At 39.7% G+C, this 24,451-nt stretch overlaps 1 protein-coding gene across 2 annotated transcripts in view; it reads right to left on the minus strand.

Moving 5' to 3' along the window:
- SAMSN1 (SAM domain, SH3 domain and nuclear localization signals 1) overlaps window positions 1–24,451 on the minus strand; it is a 59,621-nt gene that overhangs the window by 21,732 nt on the left and 13,438 nt on the right. Inside the window, exons 5-7 of one of the 2 annotated variants that reach the window (XM_053386498.1) lie at window positions 23,597–23,976; window positions 1,427–1,498; window positions 390–545 (exon numbers count right to left, since the gene is read on the minus strand). In XM_053386498.1, the coding sequence (XP_053242473.1) occupies window positions 390–545; window positions 1,427–1,498; window positions 23,597–23,976 (608 nt within the window). Of the gene's footprint in view, window positions 1–389; window positions 546–1,426; window positions 1,499–15,723; window positions 15,850–23,596; window positions 23,977–24,451 lie in introns of those variants that run through there. The other variant, XM_053386499.1, reaches the window with a different exon arrangement.

Raw genomic sequence — 24,451 nt, forward strand, 5'->3', positions numbered from 1 at the left:
ATGGGAGTGAATAAGGGAAAGTATTTGAATTGCAACACCTAAGATTTAAGGTGGATTCCAGTGTTGAATCTACTGCCACTAACAGAATCTGAAGATTTCTTCCCACTTTGTTCCCAAAGCCTTCATTTGCAGAAATAAGATGCACAATCAGTTGCACATAAAAATTTCACTCAAAGAAGTAGATTGGCGTGATTAAGCATAGTTCAATAAGTTTGGAGAAAATTACTTTACATATTAGTTTTGCAGTATCACTGCAGTGTTTATGATGTTGCCTGAACACAGTGACACGCACAGCTAAATATGAAGCAACTTTGACAGCAGAGCTTAAAAACCGGAAGTTAAACCACAAGCAGATAAAGAAGATTAAAAGATTTTAGTGATATGTTTACCATCTCCTCTGAAAGTGCCTTGATGTACTTTTTACCCATCTTTTTCTTCATAGTCATGGAAATGGCCCGCATCTTCTTTCCAAGGCTTCCCCCACTATTTGGTGATTTGCTATGTCCCAGTTCTCCACCATCACTTACAGCATCTGCTTCACATATCTGGGTTTTTTAAAAAGAAAAAAAGTTTGTTTAAAATTTTATAGGAGTCTCTTGGTGAAGCTTTCTGATGATACATGTAGCAAGTCATTGTTTTCTGCCCCCAAATTACAGTTTGTTCATTACAGGCAAATTGTGTTAGAGTTCCACTGGCAAGAATCTACATCTTTTGCTCTGGAAAGAGCACAAAATCAAGAACAGCCCCTGCCATTCTTCAGCGTCTGGAAAAGTACCAGACTGACTTCAGAAGCATGGGAGAAATTTAAAGACTCTCCCTGATACTGCATTGAACCTCAGAGATACTTGGAGAGGCAGGAGACTTCTCGGCACTTTTTGAATGTCTGAGACTAAATGTAATGAGGGTGAGCTTCACTGTGGAAGAGGTCAGGGCTGCTCTTTCTCATGCACACCCCACAGCCAGGCTGAGCTTTGAATTCAACATAATGTAAGAAGGCCCTTCCCCCTGTACTTGGATGGGGGAATAGGGTAATGATGATAGTACTCTGGCTGGCAACAAGGCAAGGCAAGATTTGTTGGTCCTTGTCCAGTTGTGTTTGGACATGCCTCTGTAAATCTCCAAAACTACGGAAGGTGGGTGTATAACTAATTACCAGCAATGTAACAGGCAATAGACAATAGATGACTATGAGATGTACAACTTCTCAACAACAGCAACCTGCTGTTTGAGTGTTTTCCCCTCCGAAAACCAAGGTTCTGTGTGCTGTATCATCAAATCATTAAGTCTGCACAAATTTTACTCAATTCAGCAGTCAGTTGCTCACTCGGTGCAAAATCCACTGTATTTTGCACAATGTGCTTTCTGTTGCATGTACAGAAGTTAAAGAGCCGTTATGTAAAATAACTAGATTGAGTAATATACAAACCTCAGATGAATCATCTGGATTTGAAACTGACTGATGTCTGCGCTGGTCAAAGTTCCCAAAGCTACTTGCTCGCTATGAAAAGAAAAAAATAAATATAGACACACTAGCATAATTATTTATTTTTAGAGTAAGCTGATACAAAGTTTTCATAACTTTGCTGAGTGTTCCAGTTGGTACATGTTATGCATTCATATTTGACGTATGGTCAGCGATGATAATCAAATACATTATAGATGAGGCAATCGGAACTTTGCAGAGTTGGAAGTTATCAGTTGTTACCTTTATCCTGAGTCCAGTCCCAAAGGATGGCTCTACTCATCAATCTCACCCTGAGCAGGTAGCTACAGTTGACTTTTAAAGTAACTAAGGTCAAATCCACACCATACATTTAAAGCACACCCAACCTACATGACTCCCCGTCCCAAAGAATTGTGGGAACTGTAGTTGGTTAGAGGTGCTGGGAACCATAGCTATGGGAGGGAAAGATTACAGTCCCCAGGATTCTTTGGGAGGAAGGCACATGTTTCAAATGTGCATTGGATGTGCTTTAAATGTCTGCCTTAAGACACACACTTTTTGTTATCTTCTATGCAGGTTTGCCAAACACTCCTAATGTACTACAAAGTGTTTTTTAATTGTGATCAAATCAACAAAGGATAAGGTAGGAACAATGAGTTGGATTCAGATTTAGTGTTATGCTTAATTTAAGCCCTACTGGTTTCAGTGAGTCTACTCTCAGTATTACTGAATGCTACTCTATTAACTCCATTTCTTTTATAACAACAAAGCATATGTTCTAAGGTAAAGGTAAAGGGACCCCTGACCATTAGGTCTAGTCATGGCCGACTCTGGTTGTTGCAGTGCTCATCTCGCTTTACTGGCCGAGGGAGCCGGCGTACAGCCAGCATGACAAAGCCGCTTCTGGCAAACCAGAGCAGCGCACAGAAATGCCATTTAACTTCCCACCACAGCGGTACCTATTATCTACTTGCACTTTGGTGTGCTTTTGAACTGCTAGGTTGGCAGGAGCAGGGACCGAGCAACGGGAGCTCACCCCGTAGCGGGGATTCGAACCACCGGCCTTCTGATCGGCAAGTCCTAGGCTCTGTGGTTTAACCCACAGCACCACCCGCATCCCGGTACTAAAGGTAGTTTGGCTATATTTACATATTGCCCTTTTGGTTCTGCAAGGGTTTGATGGTTGGTTCTGAAAGAGTCTCATTATGGGTATGTTTGCATTGCTGACCGTTATGCAAAGTGACAAGTGTGCATTCAAGTTCAGCAGTGGTGATTCTAAGAATGATGTACATGCAATTGACACTAACTGTACACTTTACAAAGTAGCTTCCTTGGAGAATTTTCAGTCTGGAAGGTGCCTCATCTTATTACAATCCTGGTAATAAATCACAAATTTACTACCTGTGTTAGGTCCCATTTCTTTTACATTCTTTTGAAACTAAAAATAAGGAGTAATAGACAATTTACTGATGGAATAAAATTATCATTTGGACAACTAGTTTGCAATCACATGAAGATCAGTCTTGCTAGCTGCAACCCTCTTTTGATTGTTTATTTGATTTTATAGCTCACATTAATCCTCAAGGCTCAGGAATAATTCCTTATCTAAAGCTGCAATCTCACTAGTGAAAAAAAATCTGATTGAGTACAGTGGAAATGACTTCAGAGTAAATTTGCTTAGGATTGCATTTCTATTCATTTTCAACACCTCCTCCACCCCCCAAAACGGGGCAATGGGGAGGTCATCATGGTGCAAACACACCAGCAGGAAGGCCAAATTGGTTCTGCCAATGTGTTTGTAGCACACTGATCTCCCTGTCTCATCTCTCCTCCCTTCTGGTAGGCAGCATTGCCCCATCTGCTGGAAACTACTGTAGTGGCTCTGCCCCACCTAGTGAGCCACTACTGGTGCATGTGAGAGTTTCAGGCCTGGGGTTATCACATCCATCCCATGCACATAGCCGCCAAACAGTCTGTCAATGTGGCCCTTGAGCTATGAAAGCTTCTCCACTCCTGGCTTACTCTAATTTTATATCAAGTTTACTTTGCCCCCTTATTTGATTCATGGTAACAGAGCATTTTCATTGCTACCCATTACATATGGTGTGTGTGTGTGTGTGTGTGTGTGTGTGTGTGTGTGTGTATACATTTTGCAAATGGGTGTCAGATATCCCCCTCAGTTCATACAGTTAACATTTCATTTACAGATTTTCTATATTAAATCAATGAACAATATCCTGACAAGTGGTGAGAGGCATCTCAATAGTGTGATATAACACACACGGCACCAAAGATTATGGGCCTATCAGGCAGGATTAACACCTTTTGCTGACTTTTCAGTCCTGCTGAATATGCCCCACAGCACTGTAGATAAATGAAGGAAGGCTACAATTCACCACAATGTTTAATTGAGGAACAGGCTCGTGCCATGATACAAATTTAGCAGCCAGTGCGTTTCAGTAGCATTCGGGATGCCTACGATGAATCCCTGTTTATTGAAGTGCCGATGTGATAGTGAGACACTGAGGAGCAGAGGGGAAATAATGCTTATCATTGCTGTTCTCATAAAGAGCCAGAGCGGAGGGAAATCAGTTATTCCTTTCGAGGCTCACAACAATCTTCTATCCTATCTGAGCAGAGGCCTTGGGCTATTTTGTCATGTACCTTTGTGTTGTGCTGTACTTATTAAACATTAATAAGAGCTGCAGGATGGTTTCCACCATTCTAGATAATGGCCTTGTTGCACAGGAGAGCATTAAGCAGGGCTACTTCAGCAATTCTCAGTCCCAACTTCTTTTTTCTCCCCATTAAGTAATCAATATAGCTGCCACCTTTTAAAATGCAACCCCATGACAACAGTGTAGAAAAACACACTGAGGAGCTGAGGGCCTGCAGTGTGTGTGTGTGTGTGTGTGTGTGTGTGTGTATGTACGTGACTCCTGAGTCCTTCTGCTCGCCTGTGCCAGCCGCCACATCAGCTTCAGTGAGTATCTGCCTGGTGAAGCCATTGGTGTAATGTGGGAGCCTTATTTTCCAGTTTTACAAAAGCTTTTAAAGCAAATGCAAGTCTCTTGGAAGAGAATGGGCCATTGATTTTGACACTGGTATTCAGAATCCCATAAAATTAAGTGATTCTCTTTTGGAAGGATGACTACATTAAGCAAATTAATCTCCCTGAACATAAAATGTGCTGCAGGAAGGGAAGGGTTTGTATGCACCCATTAAGAAGGAGCAAGAACGCAGGAGGTTCCCTTTGGGCACCAAAATATTTCTGATTGGATGATTTGCCAGGAGAAGAGGAATGTGAGAGCTGGTGAACAAGCTTACTTCTTGGTCAACTCACTGCTATGTTTTCAACAATTCAGCCCCTGTAAAGCTAGTTCTGGTGTCCTCCCTCTTGTAAGTCGCATGGAGTTGAGGTTGCTGGAGGATTTTCTGCTTTCACAAGGGCTATGAACTCTTAGGTCCTGATTCATAAATACCCCATGAACCAACATAGCCAAAAATCAGGGATTATTATTTTTTTGTTCAGATATTTCTAAATCACAATTTCATAGAAGAGATAACAAAGCAGTGTACAGCTTGAGAACAAGTACTATAACAAGAACATCATTAAAAGCATCAAGAGCGTATCAGCAAAGCTGGCTGATAAAAAATAAATCAAATTGCAAAGGCCTAAACAATACAGTTTTTGCTGTAGAACTTTGGTGAAGCAACATCTGGATGGCACCACATTGGCCACCCATTTCTTCTTGCTTGCTTTTCCACCTTGCTTTTCCTTAACTGAAGGCTCTATATACATATAAGTATGCCTGTCACTATTGCTAGGATGTTCTTCTTTCCCCTCCCCCTTAATTTTTACTATATACTTTTGAGAAGAGGTTTTCAGCACAGAGGACAGGAGGTGTAAATGTGCTACTGGTTGAGGTGCTGACATTGTTATAATTGTATTTTCCATTCCCCGTCTAAATCATCACTAACTTTCATTCTTCTTTTCTGGAAGGTCTGTAGTACACTGGACTTCCTGAGAGCCAGAGTTAATCCCTGCATCACATTCCTCAAGAGTAATAATCAGCATTTAATACTGGGAAATATTAGCAGAACTAATGCTTACAGCCAGACCCAAGACAGCCATAAACTGTATCTTGTGCTTTGTTAGGTTATGCTAACTAAAGAATTATCTGTCTAGCTTATTAGCATTTGGTGAGGCAGACAGCCTTAAGATGCCAAGTTATGCTTTTCTATGAGCACAAATGGGGGTTGTATGAGATCAGTGCTTATTAGATTGCACCTATGGTAAATACGCACTGCAGGAAAGACAACACAGAGCCTCATGTACCACTAAGACAAAGGATAAAGAAATGGGAGATCATGTGCTGGTCTTCTGAACAGGAATGAGGTTCATCCACCTGCTTTTATAACATTGGCTTTTATTTGTCCCGTGTGCAAAATCTTTTTTTAAATATGGCCATAAACTGTTTCATCACCATAAGTGCTCCTTTGGAACTAGGTTAGTATCTTAGGATAACTGTTGAGAGACTTTAGTGAGCTGTTCACATCTCAAATATTCATCCAGCTTTGTTCACAAGGCGCTTCTTTTTATTCATGCATGGCATTTTCCTGCTTTGTTAAGAATTATGGGGCAGAATGCATCCATTCTGAGCCATGCAGTTGTGGAAGCACTCCACCTAGTCCATAGCTGCTTCCAACCATTCTGGGCTTTTTGACATTATAGAACTGGGGCATTCAACATAATATATGCTCTCTTTGTAAAGGCAGCCTTCTGATCTGGTCTCAAAAAGAGGTTGTGGTTGACTTTGTTAGCAAGTTTAGTGGCTGTGTCTCTGTGGAGATGTTTTGCAGATATTGGCATACATAATAAATAAGCATTTCCTGAAAGCATCTCAGTTCTTTAAGCTAAGGCTTTCAACTTTGTGATGGCATTTACCTTCTTTGCCCCATGCTATGTGATTATTGGTCATTAAATTTGAAAAATTTGAAAAATGGGGATGTTCAACTATGTTGAGATCCACAATCTGGGAAAGCTCTAGATGAATGCTTTCTTCATTACAGGTGTGTGTGTGTGCAGGCACAATCTGCTTTAAATCTGTTTTGTGGACATGTCTATCACAACTTTAGTTTTGGGAGCTCCAGAAGAGCACTACGTTCAGTTAACGACCACCACAAAATGACGCAGGAAAAATAAAAGGTGCATTGGACCCTTAAGCACTATTAAATACTTCATAAATCTCATTAACAGACTATTACAAAAATCACTGTCAATGGGAGAAACTGTTTGTCTTGCCTGAAGCCATTGATCATGGCCTCCATTAAATGAATGATAAACTCCCTGTTGTCTTCATTGGAAGTGTGATCAAACTCTTTCGTTCCTTTTTTATCAATGTTGCTACCACATTGTTATGAATCATAATGTCAAATAATGTTATGGTCATGAGAATTAGAGCAAATATGTTCTAGGAGATAAGGTTTGTATTAAATGCAGGTCCTAACCTGTCCCTATTATATCTAACTTCCTTCTTGAGCTTCTATAGTAGCTGGAGATTAAGAAAAGTTTCAGTCCCCTCAGCTATGTTTTACTGTATCCATCCAGCAGTGCCCTTGACCATAAGCAATGACCAACTGTACACTAATTCTTAGGAAGATTTTTTTAATAAAAAAAAGGAATGTGGAGGGGAGGGAGGAATTTTACTACTTTTAAATGAGTGTTTGATGCATCATTTTGGTTTACCTGATTAATGTGCACAGCAAACTCAGCCACGAGAGTTGTAATGTTTCTGCAAGCTTCCCTAAAGCGAAGCTCAGCCATTAATTCAATGGCACATGTCAGCTCAGCAGAACAAGGTCACTCTTCTCCTTCAAGGGGAACCTTTTTAGAAATAATAAAACTGACAGAAAGTTCTTTTTTGCATGCTTTATATCACCTGAGGTTGAGTGCTGCAGTGAATATAGCAGGGCTTATAAACAACCTCATGCCCAAGCAGCCCCCAACCCACCAGGTTTTTTGAACCTAAACTTTTTATTTTTTTAAAAGCCAATGACAGCTTTATGCACAGCAAATATGCCATATCATGTAATCCTAAATAAATAAAAATAAGTAAATCTTTTCTTAGGATTTTTGGAGGAGAAGGTTTGTAAGCTCAATGAGCACAAATGGCTGATGTTGCAGGCAGCAGGTTAATAAGGAAGAAAAATATAGAGTGAAGGACTTTGTGTAGTCAATTCCACAGAGGTTTCACCTTTGAGTGCAAAGTGAGGAAAATTTATTTCAAATATTATTGGCTTGCCCTGTCTCCAGTTCATTTATATAGCGGACTGTAAATCTGTAAAAGGACTTTCTAAATGTAAAGTAAATGCAAGGTTGATCCAGCGCACTGAAGTTAACAAATAACTAGGACCAGCTGAGTAGCTGTTTGACAGATGTTAAAAACTGAAACCTGCTGACTTAGATGCAGAAAAGAAAGAGCAAGGTGTAATCAAAACCCCAGTACTGAAGCTGCTCCATGTTTGGCCCACCACCACATTTTTTAGAGCAGGAATGGAACCAAATGTACTGTATAGGTTATTCAAGTGACATGGGTTCAGTATGCAGATGGCCTGGATACATTGGGTGTCCAATTAAGTCATACTGGGAGCAGACTTAATGAAATCTATGCTCGTAAGCTTGACTAATGGTGGATATCACTCATAGGATATCCATGTGGGCTCTGTAATCTCTCCTACAGTTTAAATGACACTGGGTTAAACTGAACATTGCACTATTACAAACATTCCATCTATGCAGGCATATCAGACAGGAGAATTCCCCTTCCCTTTCCCCATGAGCTGTTCAGAGGGGGTTCTCCTGACCCCTGCAAGCCACTTGGGGGGCATGCAGGGGAGGCGAGGAGGAGAAGCCCTTTGCAGAGGGCTTCCACTGACAGGATTTGCTAGGTGAATCCCACACAGAACTTATTTTACACACACACACACACAGACTGTAAAAACATCTGGCCTTGGGACTTTCTCATAGAGAGTGTTTTTGACTGAGTTATATTTTTGTTGAGTTTATTCTTGGTATCTATTCTATTATTTTTATTCACTTCTCTGTTGCTGAAAAGCACTTTGATGTTGGAAAAGCAGTAGATAAACTTATTCTAAAAAAGTACATCAATTAATAAGAGCTTGAGTTCTTATCAATTAATGCCTCGGCAAGTTGATCCCAGTTGAACAACATGTCCTCTGTAAAAAGACTAGCCACTTTACCAATGCATTTACACTATAAAAGAGCAAATTATGCAGTCACCTAAGTGAGTAGGCAGGCAAATTCTGTACTCACAATAGCCTAACATCCAAAGATGTGGACAAAGCAGTGTCGGGGGCATGGCTCACAACTCTTCTGCCCTCTTTCCTTTGAAGTGATATTTTTCTCTAAATTGTTGCTCCTTGTTCTGAATCTCAGATATTTTTCAAATTAGATAAGCAGATATTTTATCTAATTAAGCTCACACACATTCACATTATGTACAGTGATCTAGTGCAGCAAACCTCAGAAAAATCTGCCACGCAGAATAGGGTAAATTCTGTCTGAGTATCATAATCATTTTTATTTATTTTAAAAAATGAGGTTAGTAGATTAGAACCATCTGGTTTGGATTACTGGAAGTTTTCTGTCACCATTAAAAAAACCTTCAACCACATCCTCTTGCTGCACTTATTTTTTTAAAAAAATGATGCCTGACATACATGTAGCACAATCTTAGATGGGGGACAGCGAGCTCTGGAAATGCAACACGAAAACCAAAATGAACCTTAAAATCCCATTCACCTTTTGGGAATATAATAGTAGAACTGATGATGGCACAATTCATTATGATTTTGAATCTCTACAATCACAGGGTGACAGATTAGCTAACTGGACCTAAACTACCATCACAACAATATATTTTAACATGATTTTAAATTGTCTTTTGTCACCTGTATTACAACTTCTGAAATCGTCTTTAGTGTTAAATAAATAAATAAATCTTAAAATGAGAATGTTATGATATATGAACACAACTGAAGAAACATGTAAATTTAAAACAAGGAACATCTCAGTGAAAAAATTAAAAAATTAAAAACATCAACAAGCAATCATGAACAGGAAACCATTACGAAGCTATCCTCTGCAGGCCTCACTGAAATAAATAGGAGCTACCACGGTAAACAAAGTTTTCTAGGGGATTGTTTTGGCTCAACTGTCTACACAGAATACAAGAAAATAAGCAGTATTGTTGGCTGCAGAAACTTTGACTAATGGACACCCCCCCACACACACACTTGTGTGATGATGAAGCAGCCGATGTTAGCTCTGACCCAGTTTAATTTACAAGGCCTGCAGGAAACAGGAAAACCTTATCTGTAATGTCACCTGAAGTTCTTTTTTTAACTGAATATGAAGACAAGTTTCTATGCATGTGGGTGTCATCCGATAATGCTTACAGGTATTTCCAGCAAAAATCATCATACCCAGATGTTATCTGTTTGTGGCTGTTTTGCAGAACTTGCAAATACCTTGACAGTTTTCTTGGAGGATTATACTAAAGACCTTTGATGACAGACCTATGTGCCATCTCTGCCTCTAAGCATAAATTTACACAGTTGGAAGCCAGAAAAATGTAGCTTTATCATCAGCTCATCAGCTCTCATTATTGTAGGAATAAATGCAAATGGGGGGGGGGGGGAGGAATGTGACTGCCAGATAGGTTGTAGAAACCAGCTACAATGATATGAGTAGCTGATTAATTATGGGCTCAATTTCTTTATGAAATCTAAACTTTTCTGTTTTAAATCTGAATCTCCTAAATGCCTTTGAAATAACATTAGAAAGCTTAACCCTGGTTAATATTCATTAATGGTATACAGTCTCCATATTGCATATCTTGGTCTTTAAAACTCACAATTATATTTTGAATATTGAATGTTTAGCATGACAGTAACTTTTATTTTTGTATCTGCTATTTTGGAATTCATTGTATCCGCCGTTAAACAGGAGAACGACATAGGAAATTTATGAAGAATCTATCTGATCCATAAGCACAATTTTGTTTCATTTTTAAAAATAAAATAACAAACCACTGAATTGCTCCACCACCTCCTAAGAAAAAATTGGGACATTCTCCCCCTTTCGCTGCACTAACTTCCTGTTGCTACTTGGTGACTTGCATGCTCCCCCACACCATCCCACCGCCACCACCAGTTGCTGGTTTGTACCCCCCCCAACCCACTGCTGCCACTGCTTGTCTGCTAGCCCGCCCCCCATCGCGCCACCGCTTGCACATACGCCACCTTAGTGGCTTGTGTGTGCACATGCCCACTACTGCATGCCACACTGCACCACCACTCAGCTGTGTGCCAGGGGCTCACCGCCACCACCACACACTGATTTACTTCTAGAAGTGGCACTGTGCATCACGAAGCTGCGGCCCTTTTTCGTGCATGTTGTGGTAGGTGGCAGTGGCCAGCCACCCAAGGTGCTCTACAGCTTCTGTAATTCCAGGAATGTCCCGGTAAAAATGGGGCAGTTAGGTAGTAAAGGTAAAGGGACCCCTGACCATTAGGTCCAGTCGTGGCCAACTCTGGGGTTGTGGCGCTCATCTCACTTTATTGGCCGAGGGAGCCGGCATACAGCTTCCGGGTTATGTGGCCAGCATGACTAAGCCGCTTCTGGCGAACCAGAGCAACGCAAGGAGATGCCGTTTACCTTCCCGCAGGAGTGGTACCTATTTATTTATTTGCACTTTGATGTGCTTTCGAACTGCTAGGTTGGCAGGAGCAAGGACCAAGAAATGGGAGCTCACCCCGTTGTGGGGATTCAAGCCGCGACCTTCTGATCGGCAAGTCCTAGGCTTTGTGGTTTAACCCACAGAGTTGCAATGCACTTAAAACTTTGTTCACAAGCATATGCTCATGATTTGAGAACTGCAACAGGAAGTAATGACCTGCACGTGTGAATGAGTCACCATGGATAGAACTTAAAATACAGTTTTTGAGTCAGTTTATGCAATCAGGATCCTGTCTGAAACTGAAATGTACAAAAATCAAGTAAATCAGCCCTTAGATTCCAGCAATTTTGATTGTGGTTGTGCCCCATCCTCCATCCATTCCTGGACAAAGTTAAACTCATTCATCCTCATCAAGCAGCTTTTTCCATTTGTAGGAGAATATAATTCTCCACCGGCTACCACTTCCCTGCTTTTAGGAATGAAGGGAGCAGCTCTTTACATGCTACTGTGTGAAGTGTGTCTCTGTGTGCACATTAGCCTGTAAGCCCTGCAGTTTGAGGTTTTTTCTAAAAGCGCTTTTGCAGACATTGTTTTGCAGGTGTCCACACCTGCATGCTTTGCAGACAACATGAGCAGTTGCCACGCAGAGGTCATAGACCCTCTAGCACATCAATTTCTTTGCTCCCTCCCTGTTCAATGCACACTGTACTCTATGAAAAAATGCTTATAGGTTTATTGAGATGCCAAAAGTCCAGTAGCACAGGCTACACATACAGTTATACTGCACTCAGTGCTTGCCCAGAGGCTTCCTTCAGTTGTGCCACACAAGCAACTACGTATCTTTTTTACTTTTGGCATTGTGTTCAGAGTGTTCCTGCCCTAGCACCAGACAGGCCTGGAACATCACACAGTTTGATTTGTTCAACAAGGAATGCAAAAAAAAAAAAGGCACTTCATAGACCCTCTGGCACTTCAGGCTTCCAATATATCTGTTCCCTTTTATACCAGTTAATTCCATTAGAGTCATGGTGGTTTTTAAAATATCACCATAAAGCTGTGTTTTGTCCAAGGGCAATGCACAAAACGGATGCACTTCATATCTATCAAACTGCTACCATAAGCATCAGATAAATGGCTCTTGGTGGAAAAGTTTTTAGTGGTTACAACACTAAGTTGATTGAAGTTTCGATAAACTGGAGTGATTACTTAAAAAGCAACACCACAATAAATACCATGGCAGAAGCCAGCCCCTTCCCAATTGTGTTTGTGTGCAGATGAGAAAGAGTTAATGGTGCCTGTTTCCATCTGTCCTTTTAAAGAGCATAAACACTTAAGGGAGGCTGTTTCCGCCCCCTCCTTTCAAATAGCAAAACATTAGTGAAGCCTATGCAATTCTCTGAAGACTAAAATATACCAATATACCAATTACAAAACCAATTGATTATCTTCAAAGTAATCCCAACACCAAATGGCTCAGGCACCTCTCAGGTTAATATCTTCATGGAAGGATGTGGGGGAGTATCTACACAAGTGCAGTCCAACAATGTCACAAAACTCTCCCCAAGAGGAGGTTCCCATATGGCATTCTCACTTTCCACACAAGGAAATGTAAGATGTAAGATGGCTTATAACTGTTCTACAGAAAGGTGCTTTCAAAACACCAAAAACATGCTATACCAACAATATGAAGATGATAGTGTGTGTATGCTGACCTAAAAAATGCATCTCTGAGAGACACTGAGTGTCTGTGTGTAGCTGCTCAGTTTACCCACTGAAGTGAATAGGGGATTCTTGTTTATACTGAAGCTCATTTTAAAAGAAAAATAAATGGTTGCTAGATAAATATTGAAACTACTAAGCATGACTGTTACTAGTTTTTGTAGAATGCAATGCCTGACCAGCCAGGAAGGCACGCAAGGAAGTTCCTTGTGAAATCCTGCCAGTTCCTTTGCAACTATAGGTGCATGTTTTAAATGTTTCCCAACCATATGGTTAGTTTGGTAACAATCTTCTTTAGAGGGGAATTGCAAAATTCAGTATGACGAATGCAGAATTGATTTTAGTTAGGTTTTCCCCACTGTTCCCTACTTTTAAACACATTCCATCCATAGAATCCAACCAGGCTGGCAGTTGAATCTTATTTCAACATTGGCAATGGGATACCGTCTTTCAGGGTGCCCAAGGTCAGCAGATCTAGTTAGAAGGTGGTACACATAGTTCTGATTGCCACCTGACAGGAATAGTCAGGGGCCTCAGGAGAAACAGCTGGAGTGCTGTTCGTTCAGCAACTGCTACCTAAGGCAATGGTAGGGCCGGCCCAATGGTGGCCATTGTCCATCATTAAACATATAAGATTAAATAACTTATTGATATCAATTATTAATTCATCCATTTTATTACAGTCCTAATCAGCTTTTAAATCAGCGAAGAGAGGATTGTGTTATCCATTCTATCTTCCCAGAAAATATTGACTTGTTCAAGATTACTGTTGATAGTACAAGTTCATCCATTCTTTCCCCAGAAAGTGGCAGAAAGTGTAATTCAATCTGGGAAAATCCCTTTATCATCAGAAGATCAGTCTTAGGATGCTCAGGAAGTTCATACTAACTGCATGAACTTAAAGGTTTTATGTGTGTAGAAAAATTTTACTCACTGAACCACTTGAAATTAATTAAAATATTTACAACAATACAGCACATTACAGCTGTAATAGTAGCACCTTGTCATACTATTATTTATAATAAGATTTATTAGTCACTTGCTACCTTAAAGATTTCCAAGTGACCTGTGTTTTTAAAAATGGAAAATAAATACATTATACCATCTGAAATTCATATAAAACATTAACATTTTTATACAAACACCTACAATTCACATACACACAATAACAGTCACAGAAAGCTTAGAGTACCAGATAAGAAAAAAAATATGAATCCATCCATAAACTATATCTTGTTGACCCAACCAAAACCCTTTGTTTTTTCAAAAATGAAAATCTGTATTATTCAATCCAGTCGTCAGAACAGATGTACCAGCAATATTTTTATGCTAGATATAAAGGCCATCAAAAATAAATTACCAAAAAATTGAAAAAGTGGATCTAACTGTGAAAATTCATTTTGAACCCAAAATATTCCCCTCCCCAATTCCTTTCACAAGTAATGATTTCACACTCATGCAGCAATTTATTCTGCCAAAAATAAAGGGAGGGGAGAGAAAGAAAAATACAAGGGCAGAAAAATAATAATTTGGTTGTCTTGTGCTCTTGGCAAGACTCTCCTCTGCTCCTCTTTGCTACTTGAATGTCCTAACCTGGAACAATATTTCCAAAGTTTGCTATTTATGTTCCTATGGGAAAAATCTAACTCTACCATGTCTAACTCTGACATCAGTGGGATTGGAATTTTGACTTAGAATTAAAATGTATGCATTCAATATCTTGGCTATAACTGTATATCTGTATATATCTTTCTATATGTTATCTTTGCCTCTGAATGTAAATGTAAAACACAGGCAGCCAAAACAATGAAGAACTGAACAATAAACATTGTCAAGGGATCAATTATATTATACCTGAAGGCAAAGGGGTACCAAAATAACAAACGTCTGCTACTTCAAATAAAATGCATTCACAATCTGCCATTGTTAGGCTTTACTATAAAAACACTTGCAGCAAAGTGCAACTGACTGTTAAACTAAAAAGTTCACTAAAGATAGAAAAACAAAAGTATTGGTTCACAGAAATAAGCATCTGCAAGAATTATGGAATCATAGTGATGCTCCTGTCTAAGCCATGGCTAGTTCCCAGACAACTTCTTCACACAGCAATTTACAAAGTTTCTGAACACAGTCATGTAACTGAGCACACATCCTTGTGGATAAAATGCCCATTACTTTTTGTCAGTACTAGTCCTAAGACCCCTGTAGGGTCATTTCACAATTAAAGAAGTAGAACTGTGGCGATGACACTTCTGAAGGAGCTACTTTCATATTTTTTAACTAAAAATAACTTAGAATCAAGGTCCCTCACTGGACTGGGAATGAGGGCTACATACAGTCACCAAGACTTGGACTTGTGCAACTCCCTCTGAGGGTGGTGGCCTTCTCTTTTAAGTGGGACCTTTGTAAAATTCTCATTTGGAATTTGCTTACCTAAATCTGGGAATTGCTTAGGGCAGCATGTTGAAGACAATTTCAAGGACACCTCTGCTTGCTTGGTACTTAAGTCTGAAGCCTGTAACATCTACTCCTGGAAGAGAGGGTCTTTGCCACCTCATTTTCATAGGAGGGCCTGTTTGTGTGAAATTACCCTCACCAAAAAAAAAAAACACAAAAAAACCACCCACCCCCCTCCAGAAATGAACATTGTCCAGCTGCCCTCAGTCCCAGTGAACTCTGGGCTGTGAATATCAAAAACTTGTAATTTGGTACTATATAACTGAGATTATTTTGAGCACCACAGCTTGGGTTTTTCCATCTAAATGTAATTCCTTCTTAAATGCTAAATTCTCTTACCTTTGGCTTTTGAGTTTTTTCCTTATCTGAAGCATTCGAAGGTTTTCTCTTCAACATCTTAACATTCAGATTGAATCAAAATACCATTATAAGGCAGAGTTGCTCGATTTGCTCAGCCAAAGTGCAGCAGTGTGAATGATACACAGAGCTCAAATCAGCAAAATAAAACTTCCTTATTCTGCTAAGGATGTGACTTCACTCAGCTTTCTGCTAGGACTGGTTGAAATACTGAAGATAGAGGAAGGAAGACAAAATGAGAAGAAGAAAGAGAGAGAGAGGCTCTGGGTATAACTCAGCAAGCGCTGCTCCTTCAGCTTCTTCCCCACATTTCTTTCACGGCAACTTCCACAGAAACAGTGCTTGATGCACTGTTTCCATACTAGCAGCCTTGTGTGGAAGGGTGAACAAGTCAGGGATACTCGACCCCCTGCAGTGTTCTATAGCTTTGTCAACAATTTATAACATCCCAAACAGCAGGATTATAATTATTGTTCTCTTCTTTCAGTGTTACAACCATACTAGGAAGCACCACAGCAACCATGATCTTCTGGCACATCCCTCTCAAAACAAATTAAAAATATAGTGAGCTGAAGTGTAAAAGAACAAACACTGCCTAGTATGTGATGTTCTAATGAGGGTGGGTAACAAACAATTTATATCCATTCTCCTGTAGCATTACCAATTGCAGGGAAACAAGCAGAGACTGCTATTGCCTCCTTGTGCAATTCCCAGGAACATCTGGTTGGCCACTGTGGGCAACAGAGGAACTACACTACAGGAACTACTTTTGTTTGATAGATGACCTTGGTCTGATCCAGCAGGACTCTTCTTATATTCTTACATGTTTTCTTTAGAGTAGGTTTTCAGAATTGCATGGGAAGCTAGGCTCATGACTCTTGCAACCATTGCTCCAGGGTATATTCCTACAAAAAACATCTAAATGTGCCAAACAATCTTATCCCTAAAAAACAAACTCCTCCCTCGGTTGTCATCCTGGCCAGAAATGGAATCATATTTGTTATTAGCAGCCTACACTTGGTGTGAGCTAGTTTAGATCATGTGATATCAATGAGATTAAAATCAGCTTTACTCCTGGTACTTCTAGTCAACTGGTTTTTAGAGTAATAAACACACACCCCTACCTCACTGGTTTCATATATAAGACTCTAGAGATATAAAATCTAGGAGGGTGCAATGACCACAAGGATGTTCTGTGTTTTGGAAAGTGGCGCATTTTAGCTTGTACAGAATAGCATAGTGGTCTTTTGGGACCCATTTGGAATTCTGAGAGTACCATGGGCACCACCCACACTTATTGCCTCTTTTCCTGCTCCTGCTAATCTCTCCTCCCCAAATAGAGAAAAAAACATGCATGTATGCATGCACACTCCTCAATTTTACAAGTTATTTGAGTAAAAGTTGGATCCAGTAGAACTAACATGGAATTTAAACAGTCATAGAGGATTTTCTCTCTTTTTTAAAAAGGTTAGACTTCAACATCAGCCAGCACCAACCAACAAAAATATAACTTGGACCTATTTGTCTGGAATTTTGGAAGACTTTATATAGAAGGCCCTGCTATGCCTACAAATTTCATTCACTTCTGTCAAAAAAAAGTGTGTGAGAGAGACAGAGCTATAGTCATTTGTTGATGCAAGTCAATAAAGCGGCACAGAGCTTCAGATTTTCAAAATTAAGGTGCTGATATCAATCTAAGGCAAAGCAGCACAAACTAAAATGGGCCACTTTCCAAAACACCAAACAGGAGTGTGAACCTACTCCTGTGGTCATTGCACCCTCCTAGATTATATCTCTATAGTCTTATATATGAAACCAGGTGTGTGTGTGTGTGTGTGTGTGTGTGTGTGTGTGTGGTGTACTGTTCAGCTCTTAGCACAATGCTTCATGGATTAAAAACAAATCAAAACTTTGTCAAAAGACCCAAAGACATATCAACAGTTGCTAAGATAATATTTTAACCTTCAGTTATATACCCTCTCCCTCCGCCCTTGTAAAATTTGATGCATGAATAAGAAATAATGGATAAGTACTATATCTTTTGAAATGGCCTCTGTCTTTCTGGAGTTAACAATAAATATTCTGGAGAAAGAAAGCTTGAAGCTTATATATCACCCTTCAGATGAGTTATCATTTAATTTTGTTATTCTGGTCACTGTATATATTTATGCAAATCTGAGGAGGCAATATCATGTCAAGATGGGTTGATCAAAATGGGTTGACTAGCTAACAAATAAAGATTACAAACATGATGAGTATTTATAAGGTATCCTCATAACTATTTTCTTTTAAACCTTCTAAACAATTGAATAAGAAAAGTGCATTTATGGGCACAATCCAGCCTTCTTTTAGTCTATGCAGGGCAGTACCTAAATCATGAGTCCATTAATTTTGATACAGTATTGTAAGAGAAGTTCCCTATGGATTATACCCTATATTTTTTAAAAGCCATTATAGCATTTCAGAAATTCATGTTCAGGTTTCACTCATCAAATTTTTCATGAGATTTTGAGTAGTTTCACATGCTTATATCTATCTTGTATTCTTGCAATAGAGTCAATAATAAAATTGTTGGAAGGGTAAAATATCTCTCATCCTCATATGTCTGGTAATGGCAGCTGAAATGCCATCATAGACCTGACCAAACTCACAGGAAATTATTGGAGAATAAATGCAACAAGAACACAACGCACCTAGTAATGCATTTATCATATCATTTGGAAATGCACATTGAACCCAAGTTCATGCAATTATAAATTCATTTGTTATACTCTTGGCCATTGTTCCAACCTTTAAAGCACCAAATAAACCTTTAAGAGGGAATCAAACCACCTTGATAATTCAAACATTAATTCCTTTTCTGCCCACTGTTAAAATCTGTGTGATTAATAAAAAGAGAATTCATATGTAGAGTAATATATGAGCTTCCCTTTGCTAGAATATTTATCGTTAAACGGGTAGAAAGAGGCCATTTCAGGAGATATAGTGCCCACCCATATCTATTTCCTCTCTCCATGCATCAGAAAAATTACAGCAGGTTGAAGGCTGACCTGATTATCTCCTTGTCCTTGAAAGTTTGACCTCTGCACTAGTTGTTGAAAATACCAAACAGAGCGAAAGACTGACACTCGTAACATTACAAGCACATAATTGAGTTAAGCTGGAATCTTGAATGAATTTTAATGCCTGGAAAGTTAATGTAGTCTGAGAGTTTTATCTTTTTAATTTTCAAATGGTCTAATATGAAGAATGCATTGCACAACATTGATTATAAAGAGGGACAGGTGAACAGGGAGCATGTGAAACACACACACACTATTAGGGATGGTTATAAATGGCACCTCAATACCTCAGATCAGTCCTTTTTAGTAAACCACAATTAGTTGTGTATGTTACAGGTTACAAAATTCCTGCACTCCCATGTAAGAAATTACTTGATAGTAATACCTGGAACATCACATTTGATAATGTTACATGCAGGGTTGTTCGTGCATATGACTGACCATATTGTAAAAACATACTGTAGTTAATAGTAGTGAAAACTCAGTGTGTAAGATCAGAACATATATTCAAGGTAAAATGGATCTCTTCCATTTTCTGTAGCCCATTAGCATTTATAAGTGATGCATCATAGATAAAGAAATTAGCTGCCAATGGGACTTTTAGTAGGTTTATTATAAAACTGGATGGGTTGGATCAAGATTGACTGTTTCACAAATGAAGGTCTCCTTCTACTCATAGAAGGCACAAAAGCTCCCCACTGGCAGAAGAAAAGGAGATAACTGACCTGTCTCTCAAACATAAGGCCCCACAGGGCCTCTATATTGTCAGTAGGGGTACCAGCTTGAATAAAATATGGGGGGGCAGGTAAGGCCCACCTCACATAATCAATGTCAAGATGTGGTGCACACACATCATTTGAATGGCAATCCCCATCAACTGAGGGGTGGGGGTGGCCAAAGGGATCTCAGCCCCTAGGAGGTGGCCCCTATGCTTACCAGCATTTAAACTCAGTTTATTAGTCCTTGTCCAGTCCACAGCATTGGCAAGACACTAGTCCAGAGTCTGCACACCCAGTCCTATTTAAGATGTTACTAGTGGCGGACCATGGGGGTCTCAAATTTCAGCAGTGCCCTATGCGGCACCAAAATTTGGTGCCCGCCGCCTCTCACCCTCCATTCTACATCATGGCTGTGTCACCCCCTGCAGTGCCCCCAAGGCTCCATGTTTGATGCAGCCAAACCAGTCGCACTCCCCTAAATCTACCTCTGATATTACAGATAAGTAGAACTGTGCGTCATCAACACACTGATGGCATTTTGCTCCATATCCCCTAATGATTGCTCCCAGTTGCTTCATAAAGATGTTAAATAGCACCAGGGACAAAACAGTCCCCTTTTGCACCCCATAGCACAAACACCAAGGGGCCAATGAGCATTCACCAGTGCCACTCTTTGGAACTGACAGGGCATGTAGGATCATAACTCCTGTAAAACAGTGCCTCTTGACACCCATCTCACAGATCCTGTGCAGGAAACTACCATGGCTGATATTATCAAAAGCCACTGAGAGATCAGGTACTCCACTTTTCCTCTACCAATCATCAGGTTGACCAAGGCTGATTTGGTGCCAGAACTGACTCAAATGTATCCAGATAACCAGATTCATCAACAAACTTCCCAATCAGCTTTCTAGCACTCAAGGATTTGTTTATTTGTTGAATTTATATTCCATCATTTCCTCTAAAGGGTTCAACAGTTCTCTCCCTCATCATTTAATCTCCACAACAACTCTGTGAGGTAGGTTCAGCTGAGGGGCAGTGACTGGCCCAAGGTCACCCAGTGAGCTTCATGACTGAGTGGGGATTTGAACCTTGGTCTCCCAGGTCCTAGTCTGACACTCTTAACTACTACACCACACTGGCTCTCATTAATTAACATGCCATAAGCATAGCAAACAACATGAAGGCAAGTCCATAACTATGTTCTTACTTCTCAATGACTAACATTAAATGATATGTTGAAAATATGAGAAGCCTTATCAGACACACAACACAGAATATGCAAATTACTGCACATCATTTAACGGATAGAACTTCACAGCAGACTCGGTTCACTGATGGTTCAGGTGAAAGTTATCAAGTGACATCACTGTGTAATATATATTCATGTGTAAACGTGTCCAGAATGCATCATTATCAGAGAGCAGAGAAGTTAACAATGATGACTTTAAAAGGGGAGGAATGGGCACCATAATCAAAGTAATTACATTCACCTTTCCCAAGTCAAAAAATCAGCTAAAGGCTCCATTGCTTCCTTTTGTACTATAGAAACTGGTATGATCTGAACATCTCACACTGCCTCATACCAAGTCAGACTAGAGGATTGGCATTTGCTCTCCAAGATGTAAGATGTGAGACAGGCCTTTCCCTGCCCTTCTATGTTAACTGGAGATGCTGGGGCTACCAATTCATTCTGATGAAGCTTTAAATTAGAAAGATCTGTACAAAGCTGAAAGAAGGAGAGCCATTTTGAAGTTGACAAGAAGAAAAACCAAACACACTTTAGTCAGAGGATTTGCAACATTATCAACAGACTATATTTCAGACACATAGGGTGAGGTCTGCTAAACCTTTGTTTTACAAAGCAGCTCCAAGAGCAAGCAGCATGTAGTGGATGACCTTTCAAGCTGCAAACGTGATGTTACCTGTCTTCCTATCTCTGATTAAAATCAAGATCAACAAATATGTATTCTGATTAATGCTAAAGCAGAGTCTGCTATCAATAAGCTGTTTTCTGCCATGGCCATCAGTTCAAACTGAATTTATTTCTTCATGTCAGTGTCATACTGCTGAATTGCCACTGTTTTGCCTCATATACAATTTGAGTGGCACATTCAAACTTTTCATTTATTTTTAAAGTACAAATTTCATAGTTTGCTGTAGATAGCAATGTTCTCCAAGCCTGTATCACGTGTTGGGCATCTGTGTGAAGTGGGGCATGCCAGTCTTCTAGTTTGCAAAGAATCTCATTGTCCTGGTCTGACCAGGCCTGTTTACATAAAATTTGCTTAAGCAAGGGAGCTTAAGCTGGCAAAAAATTGAACCAGGAAGAGAAGTGGCGTGGATTTTTTATATTCCCTACATTTTTTATATCTTTGTTTTGGTTCCTATTCCGTACTTGTACCTTACCAAAGACAACTGTGGCTGTCTTTTGTCTGTCAGTCAGCCCAATTGCATCAGTGTCATATTCAAGTGCTGGTATGATTTAGAAGAAGAAGAAGAAGAGTTTGGATTTGATATCCCGCCTTTCACTCCCTTTAAGGAGTCTCAAAGCGGCTAACATTCTCCTTTCCCTTCCTACCCCACAACAAACACTCTGTGAGGTGAGTGGGGCTGAGAGACTTCAAAGAAGATGTGTGAGTGGCCCAAGGTCACCCAGCAGCTGCATGTGGAGGAGCGGAGACGCGAACCCGGTTCCCCAGATTACGAGACTACCGCTCTTAACCACTACACCACGCAAAACTAAGCTTAATATACTTAAAGAATTAAACTTCTGTGGCGGTCTGGGTTTAGATACATGTGAGCTCTTAGCAAAATCTAAGGTGGAAAAACAGGTTGTGAGTGTAAAGGGCCTGGAACAGTAAGTAATATTGGTTGTCAGGCTAGATTAGTGAAGGAAGCAGGAGCAAGAGTATGGAACCATATTCTTAAGAGTATTTTAAGTGCCAACATTGAAAGAAGTCAAATAACACATCCCGCACAACAGGCAAGGTTTTGCTGGATGAGAAAGGATAGTGATTTAACAGGTCGTTTTCTTCAAAATACTGAGACAAAAACCACTTCTCTTTAATAGATGTTATGATCTCCTTATTCTGAATACTAAGGTGGAATGACACAAATATAAACAGATTTCACTTTTGATACTGAAATCTAAGAGCTTTATAGTTGTATTCTTATACTTAGTTTTAATGTTTGTTTTTACATTGATGTTTGAGTCATTTTTCTGAAAAAACAACAACAAATAAATATTATTAATAAAACAATAATAATATCCAGTTCAAAATCCAAATTTGTCCATCTCATAATGCTCAGGTGTAACAAAAATTGAACACTATTCTCTCTAGAAGTTATTCTGTGTCTCAGAATGTAAAATGACATTCTGCATGTGTCAGGTGTGTACCCAAAGCCATCTGCCCTGACTAAGTGTTTGTTGTTTGCTGTGAATAATGTGACCAGATCATCTAACCAAGTAGACTTTTGTTTGGTGGTAAATTAATTCTTATTATTCTTTCTTGCAGAAATTTAACATTGTTAATGTTGGCCATCCAGATCTAGTTGAATTTCAAGTGCTATGTTGTGGATGTAGCTAAAACTAACAACAATTTCCTAAGGGTCAATATGATAATGGGTATATGCACAGCACTATCAGTGCATGTGATGATAATTCAAGCCAGGAGAGAAATCTATGAACCTTTCAATCCCTATCTCTCTCCCCCCCCAAACCTTCTCTGATGTGTGAATCCATTTTGAATTGAGACAAGGGTAGTTCCTCCAGAACAAATTCTGAACCATCAGAACCTAACTTTCATAAACCTACAGTTGCTACAGACATATTAGCACTACTTAACAATTTGACAAGACTATAATGAGCAGGTGACTGGGATCATCTGTCACGGCAATTATGGGAATGAATAAAGGCAACATCAGGTTTGGATCAGATTTGTCTTTCAGGATTTTTCTATCACCATTCTTTCGGATGCTTCAGCCATGTCACAGGTAGACTAGAATAACTGCCAGACATAACCCATCAAGTCTTTATAGCTGAGTTAAATATTTGGGAGGAGAGCAACTTACCCATGAATCTGGGAGATCAACGTCCGTGAGAGAGGAAGTAAGACGGGGCTGGTGAGAGCAACAAGTACATTTTTCCCACTCCTCTATCCTTGTAATCAGGAAATCACAGGGGCACAGCTGGTTATCAGGAAAAGGTTTCCAATCACTCCAGAGTTGAAATTCAGTTTCTGAACGGATGGAAATATTTCCTAAGTTGCTTAGTCTGGAAGTATAAGATCTGCCCAAGGAAGTTGATAGAAGGCCTGTTCTCGTCTCAGCTTCTTCCTTTCGCCTTGTATTCTCTCTCAATACTTTCTTGTCCTGGGATTTGGTTAATTTCATACATGATGTTGGAGCTTCATCCTCATCTTCGGAGACATATACATCTTGTGGCGGTGGATCTTTAAAAAGTTTAAAAATAAATAAATGAAACTGTGGTTTGAAACAGTGTTTTATCTTCCCACCCATCCCCAAAGACACATAGAAATATTGGGATACAGGCAATTCTGTACCGAACTTGTGGAACTACTAACACACACTTGGTATAAAGTATAGGATATTTGTAAGAGTTGATCTAGGAAACCGACCCCACAATTATGACCTACGCACCTAAGATTTTATGCAGAGATGGCCACATTTGAATGGTCTATCCCCACATGGGTGAGTGAAGCCAGCAGAGGTGGGGATAGTGTGCATGTTTCACATGATGAGCTGCATTAACTCTTGAGGTATTGTCTGAACCAGTTTGCAGATATCCTGTTGAAGCAAGGAAGTCTCTAACTTCCCACTGATCTCACAGTTCATAGATTCTTTCAGCTTACTCAGGAGACACTATAGTCTCCCCAGGACATATTTACTTTAAATAAATGAGGGAAT

Source organism: Podarcis raffonei, chromosome 4, assembly GCF_027172205.1.
Source record: "Podarcis raffonei isolate rPodRaf1 chromosome 4, rPodRaf1.pri, whole genome shotgun sequence".
NCBI classification, from domain to species: Eukaryota; Metazoa; Chordata; class Lepidosauria; order Squamata; family Lacertidae; genus Podarcis; species Podarcis raffonei.